This window comes from Ambystoma mexicanum, chromosome 4p (genome assembly GCF_040938575.1).
Source record: "Ambystoma mexicanum isolate Mex_15411 chromosome 4p, UKY_AmexF1_1, whole genome shotgun sequence".
Taxonomy (NCBI): domain Eukaryota; kingdom Metazoa; phylum Chordata; class Amphibia; order Caudata; family Ambystomatidae; genus Ambystoma; species Ambystoma mexicanum.
This window is the reverse complement of record NC_090927.1, coordinates 734,280,412-734,291,974: the sequence shown is the minus strand read 5'-3', so window position 1 is coordinate 734,291,974 and position 11,563 is coordinate 734,280,412. Positions and strand designations below refer to the sequence as shown.

The 11,563-nt window shown below is 42.3% G+C and overlaps 1 protein-coding gene across 1 annotated transcript in view; it reads right to left on the bottom strand.

Moving 5' to 3' along the window:
- Positions 1–426: 426 nt before the first annotated feature.
- The window catches only part of IRAK1BP1 (interleukin 1 receptor associated kinase 1 binding protein 1), a 47,196-nt gene continuing 36,059 nt past the window's right edge, over positions 427–11,563 (bottom strand). Inside the window, exons 2-4 of the mRNA XM_069606288.1 lie at positions 8,877–8,942; positions 7,691–7,821; positions 427–1,132 (exon numbers count right to left, since the gene is read on the bottom strand). Coding sequence (XP_069462389.1) covers positions 877–1,132; positions 7,691–7,821; positions 8,877–8,942 — 453 coding nt within the window. The 3' untranslated portion in view covers positions 427–876. The remainder of the gene's footprint in view (positions 1,133–7,690; positions 7,822–8,876; positions 8,943–11,563) is intronic.

Below are 11,563 nucleotides of genomic sequence, written 5' to 3'. Positions count from 1 at the left end.
GGTGACACCAGACGCGCTGTGCAGTGGATGCATTTCCCGACCACTAACTGTTTTGTCTAGCAGCAGAGAGGCAGCTGCTCCATTATAGCACAAGGAAGAACAGCCATTAGCGGCCCTCTGTACTGCATGCAGGAAGTAGGGAGTTGGTCTGCCTGGGGCAGAGATCAGCAGTTAGGGGGCCCTCAATGCACAACAGAACAGGTTTCAAGGGCCATCCTGGAAGATTATTCTCCTTTTTACAACTGTGCACATCTAGTTGAATAAAGAGAAATTCTTTATTTCCATTAAAGTAGGGGGCAGACAGATAAATACGTTGCAGATTCTCCATACAAGGGGGAATTTCTAGTAGGAACAAGTATTTCTAGTTTAATCCTCTTCATGCCAATTTGCATTCAAAGGCAGAGACGCTGGAAGAGGCATTCCGACAACGAATATGAACACATCCCTTCCTAATAACCATTTGGCAATCTATCAGTTTTGGGAAAATGGCAGCCAACGTTTCTCAGGTAGAGGGTTTCAGTTTTGCACAGTTCCATCTTTGGTCACACACTGGATGTATGAAAGAATCAGCAGTCAGCCGACAGAGAAAATTATTGGAGACTTCTACGTGCTCCACCATAACCACCAAATGAATGCTGTCCTCCAGTGGTCATATAGACGACGACAACAGAGACAACCATATTGAACTTAGAATGTTTTTCCCCATTTTCAAACCATGGGTAAGGTACAAGATTGGACTGTTGGTACAGGCAGGTGTTCATTGAACATTGCTGGCCAGCTATTCTTGCCAATAAGGATCAGCACGTGTGACTGGGATATTCTGGGACCACAAGTCTAAATAGTATTAAATTCCTCAAGACGTGATTTTTTTTTTTTTTATACATGCTTTTTGTTTTTTTCTTTTCCTTTTATTTCAAAAGTTGCAAAGACTTTGGATGCAGCAGAAATCGTTTTGCTTTTGATTTTTTGTTGAATTGACATTGCATCTTGGTAGTTGTCCCCTTGGTACTCCAGTTCTTTCAGCTCTTCTTCTTTCAGCAGCAAAGGCTTTCCTAGTGCCTGACCAACGAGTCGACAGACTTCCTGGGCTTTGCGCCGTGCATTCCCAACAGCAGCGAGGCATACTTGCCGGCTAACAAAGGAGAAAAAAAGAGCACGTTAACAACTTTTGACTGCAATAGCAGTCAATAATGCTACTCCCACTTGGTACACCTTAAAGCAAAACACGTATTAAACTGACAAAACTAAACATGAAATATTGCACATTACTAAAAATGAGTGTGAAATGTATTGGTTTCTTTCAGGGTGTCACCAAAGCTTCAGAAGATTACTAAATGAACCATAAAACGGCACACTGAAGTGTTTGTCTTTCAGTAGCAACATTAATACTGACACAGCGTGAAACACGAAACATCTTTATTCGTTGTTTCATTTTTAAAGTCTCAGTAAAGCCGCTTGCATTTTCAGTGCAAGGTTTAATATTCCTAGAAGAAAAGAAAACGGGTTTATTGTTTTCCAACTTTAGCCCCAAAGCGAAAATTGACTGTGCATCTGAAACGGGAGACACGCTCAGTGAGAGATTGAGACACCTGGAGTAGCCAAGACGGACATATTTCACAGTTCCTTTAGTGCCAATTGAAAAGTATTGCTTGACAGCAAAAAAATTAAAAGCAAAGTTAATTGCGAGTATAAATCAAAATAAAGCTTGTCATACAAGCGCTAACTAAGCTGGATAGCCGTTTTAATGTTAGTTGGCAACTCCGAGGAATGGCAGTTAAATGCCCTATAGTTATAAACTGCTCTTCCTCAAAGCTGAGGCACTCTCCATTTTAGTCCCCTATGTCTAAAGTAGCATTCTCGAGCGCAATGGCTGTCAATAATGTTAACTGACCTTTCCGAAGTTGCTTTGTACTCACAATAGTGACACAGCCTAATTAACAACTATCATTGACTGAAACCGCAGGCAAAAATGGCATCAGCATACATTGTATACTAATACATTGAAAAATAATATCACAAAAAACGATTTTTGTATTAATTTTAAAGTCCGGAAAACAAAGTCCTATCATGTTGGAGTCTGGCAGATGGCAGTGGGGTGACCCTGGGCGCAAGGTGCGATAACCTGATCCTTCAGGAGGTGAACAGAGGATTTCCCCCAAGCTCCACAGTCCATCACCGGCCTCAGAACATCACCCAGGGTAAGAACCCATCCAAACCTTCAAGAGAACGATCAATGTCCTAGCAGATAACTGGCCCTGGGGATGGGGAGAGCAAAGGGGAACAAATATAACCAGTCATTAACCTGAAGGATATATTGCAATGGGTGCCAGATGCCTGAACCGTCCCTTAGTGGGAGGGATACTCTTGCCCGATCTTGTGAAGTATCTTCCCTCCAACTAGAATACTATAAATCAGCCCAGAAAAGAAAAAAAAACTGATATGTTGCGCAGACAGCCAGTCAGTCCGTTTGTCATAAAGTGCTTAGTGAAGAAAGTGTGAAATCTATAAAGCCAATAGAGGGAGCAGTTTGGATTGAGAAGTGGGACGTTTTGTCAGAAAACGCAAGCCATCGTTTGTGCCCGGTTACTGAGCTGCCACAGCAAGGCCCTGTGGGCAAATAAGTATTACCTTGTTTACATCAACCCGGCAATAAGAAGACCTGAAGGAAGACCAGCTGCAGGCCTCCTTGCTTTAATTAAAGCAAATGGGGCCTATGAGATAAAAAAGTCTACAAACCTGAATTCCTGGTCTCAGTTCACTGTGATCCAATATGATAGCCACTCTACACTTGGCCACAAACAGTCTACTAATAATTGTGAACATCTATTGTAACTCCATTGCCTCAGGAACCTCAACATTTATCAACACGATCTTCACAACCATCGATGAACTGAGACTCAAATATCCAAAAGCTGAATTTGTTGTATAGCGATCTTAATGTTCGCCTATACGACAATCAGGGGCGCTCCATGGAAACCCACCAAAAAACTTCTAAAGCCCAACTCTGGTCTAAGGAAATGTCAAAACGAGACTTACACCTGTTTAATGAGTCCACACTTTATAACCTTCCTCCTAAACCAAAATGGAAAGGTAATGTGTCTGAAGCTATTTTAGACTTGGAATACACACGGAAAAAAAAGAATCCACTACATGAACAACTCCATGTGTTTTAGTGACCACAATATACTTTGGATTACATGGAATGACAAGGTGTGTCCCAACGAGAGAATAGAACTACCAGAACTTAGCTCAATGGAGCCATGAACTGATTGCAAATACCAAGAGCTCAACTCCCAGCTCTGGCAGAGCAATTCAAATATTCCCTATGACAATCAACGGAAATTCTGGATTATACGGAGACCCTAAAACCATTTATATTCACAACAAAGAACCGTAACAACCAGCATCAAATACATACCCATGCCTATAAAATATCTCACACTCACACTCTCTCTCTCTCTCTCTCTCTCAAAGATGCAGAAACTATGCTTAAAGCTCTGAAGAATTCCAACACTAGAAATGTATGGTCTCTGCTGAATGATCAAATCTCTGAACCGATCAACCATATACAGAATGACTCTGAATTAACTTGGATCATCCATTTCACCAACCTTTGCCAAAAATTCGAGGAGACTCCAGAAGTGAATGACCTGAGAAATTGGACATTGCCATGGGACTATACTGATATATTACATCAAATAAAAAAGCTGAACCCATCCCAAGCCCCAGGGACTGATGGGCTGTGAAACGCCCATTTGAAAGACCATCCAGAAAGCTGGGACGAAATATGCCTGAGAATCTTCAAAGCTATAGAAAAATACAAGATGATCCCGGTATCATGGAACAAGGCTATTGTGATGCCCATATGCAAAGGAGGTGATAGACACCTGGAAATGAATGATCACCCCCATAGCACTTTTGGACCCGTTGGGCAAAGTGTATGCATCAATGATCCTCCATGATCTGGTAAAATGGTGAAATGACGTGGGGCGATTAGACCCGAGACAAACAGGCTTCGTCAATAACACTGGGACCAGCATTAATTTGCTCATATTAAAATTTCTCAAGCTGGAAGCAGCCCACGCACAAACAACAACCTTTGCGGTCTTTGACCTAGAGCTCGCTTTTGATGCCATAAACAGAGGTAAACCTTGGAAAAAACTAAAAGCATGGAACTGCCCGGAGAATATCCTACAACCCATCATAGCACTTTACACAAATACATCAATTAAAGTAAGACTAACTCAACAGGACCAGCTAACATCTGCTATTAGAAAAAATGGTCTGAAACAAGGATGCCCGTCAGCAGCAACTTTCTTCAATCTTTACACCTCTGACTTACCAGAACATCAAGCTATGATCCTTGGGAATCCACCTATTCTCAACCAGTCCAAAGTTGCTCACATCCCATTTGCTGACGATCTGGTTTCCCTTGACCAAACGAAAATTGGCCTCCAAACAGCAATTGACCATCTCATGATCTACACTCAACAAAATGACCTGAAAATAAATCTTTAAAAAACGAAAATGATGAGCCTTACACAAAAGGGAAGGACTTACACCCAGTCGATTTACTTTGATGGAACCAAACTTGAAGCCGTGACGGAGCTCAAATACCTAAGTATGAAGATCAATCTGAAATGGAAGCGCCATGGATAGAGAACATAAAAAAGAAGGCTTGCTGTCTAGCGAGTCAAGGTAAGATAATCCACAGGAAATATGGGGTTTACTCCTTGCAACCTGTTGTCACATTTTACACCAAGAAAATCATGGCAATATTAAGTTATGGAGCAGAAATGATGCTCAACGCCCCCAATGACATCTGGATAACACTAGAAGTATTAATATGGAGAAAAATCCTAGCCTTGCCTGCAGCATTCCCTGCCCCCAGAATCCATGAACTAGGACTACTTTCCCTGGAAGCGATAAGAAACTGGAAGGTGTTGACACTATATAAAAAGCTTCACGTGCAAACTAAAATTCCTTCTATAGATATATTCCGTCTTCGATCGCAAGCAACCGTGAAGGCCCTAGAACACTGGAAACTACATTGCACCACACTACTAGCAAAAGAGGAGCTCCAACTAGAGATGCTAGTAAACTGACACCAAAAAGCGAAAATCAAGCTGAAAAGAAATTATTGGTCGAGAACCATTGCAATAAATGCTACCTACAAATTGTCCTTGACTCACAATATTGATCATATAGCTTATCGCCTACTTCCGGCATACCTGGCCAATTCCCAGACCGCAAGATTAGAGATGCCTTTCGGAGGCTACGGCTCAATCTCTTGCGAACCCGCCAGCACCTAGGAATCATCAAGAAAATATCCAATGAACTAACATTTCGCCGATTCTGCGAAGACTCCATGCAACCAGAAACATTATATCATCTGAACCTGGAGTGTAGTGCACTCCAAGAACAAAGAATCTTGCTCAGCGCAAGATGGTTGGCTCTATCCCCCCACTAGACTCAACTGAAAGATGGGCGCTAATTCTGAGTGGAAAGGACAAGAAATTAACAACTATGATCATACGATTCTGGGAACTACTGAACAATGAATCATAATAACTGATACGAAGGAAGGTCAGACTCTGTAAATGAGCTGTCTATCGAAGGATGCATGCTCAACACCAAAATCTCCGTCGACCTTTAGGATTTGTTCCCCTTCTTTCATTTTTTTTTCTTTTTCTTCTGTGTAAACTTTGGAAGAAATATGTTCTTTGAGTGAAAAAGTTTGTCAATAAACTACAACATTCAATAAAAATAAAAAAACTACGGCGAACGAGAGCAGTAGTGATGCTTGGCAACAGCATTGCTAAATGGTGGACTGCATTGATAAAATGCACCGCCTACAGAGTCATGCTAGGATGCGGAAAACAAATGGCATGCAATGACCCCCTCTCCCCCCTCCCAACATGGTCACGTAATCAGAATGTCACAATCCTGGGTCATGCAGGTCATTGTCAGCGTATAAAATACCACAGTTCATAGGAGGGAGGGAGAAAGAGGGGGAGGGGGGGAGGGAGAAAGAGGGGGAGGGGGGTGGGAGGGAGAGAGAGAGAGAGAGAGAGAGAGAGAGAGAGAGAGAGAGAGAGAGAGAGAGAGAGAGAGAGAGAGAGAGAAAAAGCAAGAGCGAAGACAACAAAGAGGTAGTGGCGTAAAGGTCAAAAAGGAGGAAAGTTTGCAGTGATAACCAGTTGAACAGGAGACAGGTGGAGAGGACACAAGCATTAAAAAAAATTGGTGACGACAAGTCTGAAGAGGGTAATGAAGAGGTGGTGGCGCAATAATCTGCTATCATGGAGGCTTAACTGCTGGAACAGACAGCGGCAGGTTCTGCCATCAGCATCAGTGGAGTTAGGTATGCTCGACAATCAAAGGGCCCATAACCATCTTGGCCAAGATCACAAGGAGTCTGATAGCTGCCCCACGTCCAGATGAACCGGAGTACAAGAGGTGGCAGCAACACACCTACATAGGAGAATGACATCCTGACAAGTTCAATGAAAGACAAACGTACACCTAGCTAAGGAAGAAAAGCCGGGACATTTAAACTCCTGAGACAGAGCAACATTTTGTACTGCAAACTGGCAGAACCGAGGGAAGGACTGATGACTACGGTCCTCAGGAAAGCTCGATTGCTCACTATACTTTGAATTCCCAATTACCTCATTTTCAGCTCTACAACCAGTAGTTCTTTATGGTGGTGCAAGAGGCCCATGAACCGTATAAATAACCTGGGTTCCGAGTGGTCTACTGATCCCTCAGAGGTAACATATTCAGAAGGATCATTTAAAAAAATTAAAAAAAAACTGCGGTAACAAAATAAATGGAAATCATGCCCAAAAAAGGGCTTTAGGAGGAAATCCTAATTTAAACATTAATAGAAAAACGTACCAGGTTTCTTTAATACACTGGCACAAATGGTAGTGATCTGAACAGTGTTTACATCATGTTTTACATGACAAAGGTGCAAGCTGCTTTAGAGAAGTGGGTGTTTGTCGGAGAACATGAGTCTGTTCGGAGAACATGAGTCTGTTCATTTCAGATACAGACGGGTAGCTGACGATGTCCAGGGACTTTGCTTGGATGCCTGCGAGGAGAGACCAGTGTACCCCACCCAGAATCCCGAAGATGTATTTTAACAAGCAAGGTAGGCTGCTTTTGTAGTTGAGCCACCTGGAATTTAAAAACATCAAAGCCTGCCAGCTAAAAGAGGACGGGTTGCCATCATCTAAACAAGCTGCTCAGCTAGAAGGAGTAGCAGTGAATTATCATGCAAGTTATGAACTGGCGTTCCTCGAAGAGCATTGCTCAAGACACCATCCATTGCCCTCCACTACATGCTAATAGTCGTCACTTGACCTTAGTCAGAAAGGTATTCATGGAGCTGCTGCATTTGCTTTCCTTATTTTACGTCAAAGTGCTGAATAGGAAAAAAAGACTAAACTCATTGCAGACAGCAAGGGATGTTGAAGAGAGGTCAGAAGAGCGTTCGAGTGTTGGGGGGCAAGAAGCAACTGGAACTGGGAGTGAACACAAGGCGGCCACAGAACAGCAAGGCAAAGCTGTGAGGGGATAAAGGGTGCTAGAAGGTGAATAAGCACCAATGAGAGGAGAGGAGAGGAGGGAGGAGCAAACCATGCATTAATTATAGTGGCAAGATGTCATTAGTTGCAAAGCTTACCGAAGGCTCTCCACAGATTCTGGTGTGTGATAGAAATTTGGGGACGAGATGGATACAGACATATCAAGCTTTTCCACAAGTAGGTTACAGACAGTCTGCATTCTTTCAAAATCATCAAATGTAACACAGACCTGTGAACGAGAAAAATGCATATTTTCCGAGGACATTTTTGACTGATTGTGCAGTATTATATAAAAAATAATTCTGAAATAAAAACAGCACAGCATAGCATAGATGTGATTGGGAAAAAGGGTACACGATATGACTAGGAGCATAAAATCAGGTTTGTTATATCTTGAAACTTCCAACGATTAGTTAGACACCATATTCAAGAAGGCTTAACGAAAATCACAAGGGTAACATGAAAAATGAATTATGCCTGTAAAAAACAAGCAACCACGTGACTTTGACCTCAGCAGTTTTCTGAGTTTGAATGTTCTCAAATACAAAAGGGTCTTTTGTAAAAATAAACAAGTCATTGGTGTCACATGAAACAAATATTATTTAGATGATCAAGCATATATGAAAATCGAATCTGTTCACTCTGCTAGACTAACGAGTCTGCGATGGGTCAACTAGCTGAGGTAACCTTATTTAACAAAACAGACCATAGATTGATATCCTCTGAACCCTTCAATGAAATGCTAGTTTGAGCGAAAAGAAGCTTATGTTTTCATAATAACTTCCCCACAGTGCAGGCCCTCCATTGCCTACAAATAATATGCCAGTGTTATTAAGCAAAAAGGAAACCCATTTAACTAAACACTGGACAATTCTTTTGGTCCGTTAACTGTAATTACCTGTGGCCTCCTGTGTTTGCCCGAGTAGCAAGCATGTAATATAAGGACTTCTCTCTTTCATTCCAACGTATACAAATGGACAGTCATTACCAACATCAGTGGCTCCGTTTGAAGTGGGCAAACATAAAACGTCCAATTGCTACAATGGTCTGGACTGACTCCTGAATACACGCAAGCAAAAAACCATTAATTTGTGGTGTACCTGCAGCCAGCATCCACAAAAGCCGAGCAACACTAATACCTTTTTTGAAAAGTAGACAAACCTATGGAAATCAGAGAGGTGTGAAAGTTTCCTTTGCAATAATGCCCTGTAAACTCCAAGTGCACTATTGCATTGCATGCAGAGGTCCGTTAAAAAAAAAAAAAAAAGAAAAATCAACTCTTACCTCAGCCTCCATGTTATATGTATTGTCTCTTCTTCTGAAATTCTTGGTCACTGTTCTCTGTTCATCCTAAAAAGAAAAAACTGTATTTATACCCGCTTTACGGATTTGACACTTTCAAATGTTATTCCCATTTTTTTCTTTCCTGTAATGTATTCGATTTTATTTCTTATTTAACTTGGATGTCTTTTCAGAATTTCTTTTTGGTTTTATTTCGTCGTTAGTACTTGCAGCAACCATCATGTGTTGCCACAATTTGCGCTTCATAAATAATAAAAGAAACGAAGGACAAAAAACAGGTTACATTTCTAAAAGAGCTCTCACTAATTCTCTTACTCAGAGGTCAGTTCCTAGGCTTCTACTGGATTGTTTTGTTTGGAGTAGCTGAACAGTAATTTTACATTGATGCCCGTGCTTGAAAGTATTTTAAATTACTCTCCTTCTCCCTTCTTCCTCAACATAGTCCTTATTACGGGAGATACGTCTGCACCCACGGAAAGGCTTTGGCTGGTCGACGAGAACTTAGCGCTTAGTCCCAGCTCAGGTCCATAAGAAGGGATCTTGTCCCAATTACCGCCTGGTTTGACAGTCTCAGGTCCGACAGGGGCTTTGGTACTGGGATGGCGGATCTTTAGCTGTTCTTTTTTTTGGGTCTATTCAAGCCCTTACCTGCATGGTGAAGGTCACACTAACGTGGACTCCTAGCTGGCATCCCTGCAGTGCTAACAGTATATAGTGGCAATGCTGGAGGCTGTGATTCCCCCTCCCCCTTACTAATGTTTCCTGCTCCTTTTGAGTCAATAGGTTGGCAGAATGACATGCAACCATCCCTCTCCTCTTCCATCCGATTAAACAATGTCTAGAGGGAAATGCAACCAGACACTGAAGGCCGTCTCTTGGGATTCACCGGTCCCTGGGGATCCAACCTCCTCAGGACTGCCTGTAGACCAGATTGATGCTTCGACGTAGGCTGCAGTGGCTAAAGCCATGTAACCTAGTCCCTGCTGACAGGGTTGAGGAGTCCCGTTAGGAGAACTTTGAAAATATTCCCACGGGATGTTCTGGACTACATTGGGCAGTAGCTGAAGATTTTAAGCCTCTCACCTGCATCTTCAGGTCCAGAATTATTTAGGCATTTTTTGACCATCATCCGTTAAGCTGTTTTTTAGTGACCATGTCATTTCGAAGGGAACTTCAGTAATACTCAAGGATCAGACTTGAACCCGGATAAAGGGCTCTTTAAGACAACGTGGTGTTCTTATGGGAAGGACGGGAATGCAGAAATTACTCAAACACCAATAATAAGGTTGACTCAAGAAGTTGGCAAGGTGTACACTTTCATTAACAAGTATCTAAAACAGGGTATCTAATACAGGGAGTACAACGGACATCAGCAGATGTCACACAGCATTTCATTAAAAAAAACATACTTAAATACTAAATATTCGTCATCATTGATGTCATACTACATGGCAACTTGTAAAACATATTTGAGGCTGTGATAAGAGTAACACAGAAACATCTACATATACTTTCTATGGGGGTTGAAGTTGTGATTGGGTTTCTACTGTCAGGTGGGCACCTAAACCCTCCTCTAATGCAAGTCGTCTACATCGTCACAAAATACACAACGATCAATTGTTTCTCAAACTATAGGGCTCTTTGCTACGTGGCCTTCCATAATTGGTTGGCACACTTGTACTCTTCTGGAATATTCCACTCGCTAGCAGCGCACAAGCTGGCAACCAAGGTGCTTGTAGGCTGTCTTGAACATAGCTTCCCACTCAATTAGCCCGACATCCATCATCACTCTTACTCTTTGTCAGTCGATTAGCTTTTGAACATAGCCTTGTAGGCTTCACAACTCCTGAGAATATTAGGGAGCATGGGTATACTCGCATCTGCTTGTCTCAGCGTCATCTGCTTGAGTCTATTACAACTCCTCATCCAGAGTACCTAATGGATTCAGACCAAACAGCTTTGGTTTTATAGTACCACAGGTTTGGGAAGAAGGCATATCCGCTTACATGACAAGGCAGAGAACTTACAGAAATCAGCTGCCCATCCCTCACCACCATCAGCCACATTGTCTTCAACTCCGTCCTTCTTCGCACACATCTCCTCCAAAACTTGACCCTGAACCGTCTAGGCTTCCGAATCACTGTTCAACAGAGGCGATTCCTCAATAATTCTGTCTCAACCATTACCTTTATAGGGGCACTTTTTCAAACAGACCTGGGATGGGCATTTCTCGCCGGGACAGTATCTGAAAGATCTACAAGCCAGTCTCCCATCCTTGCATACTACTGTCTGAATGTTCCCATGGGTTAATGGTGATCTGGCAGCCATGTTTCTATCATCATCTTTTGTACAAGGATACACCTCCTTCACTTGGTAGCTTATATCGTGTCCTGTGTAATAGAATTCAGACTGTGGCCAAGACCTACCGTTTTCCGATAAATGAACAACAGTAATGCCTAACCCTGGCATTCTAGGAAGTGGGCAAGATCCCCTACCACTTAATCATCACCTAAAATGCCAATCTAGTGGAGTGGGGAGAAACACTTGGTCCCAATTCTCTTCTAGGGAGGTGGATAGGGGCAGAGTTCTCCCATTTGGTAAACTGGAGAGCGCTTAAATACATTTTCATGGCTCGTTAAGGGTTAAGCTCATCTCCTTCAGATGTCAAG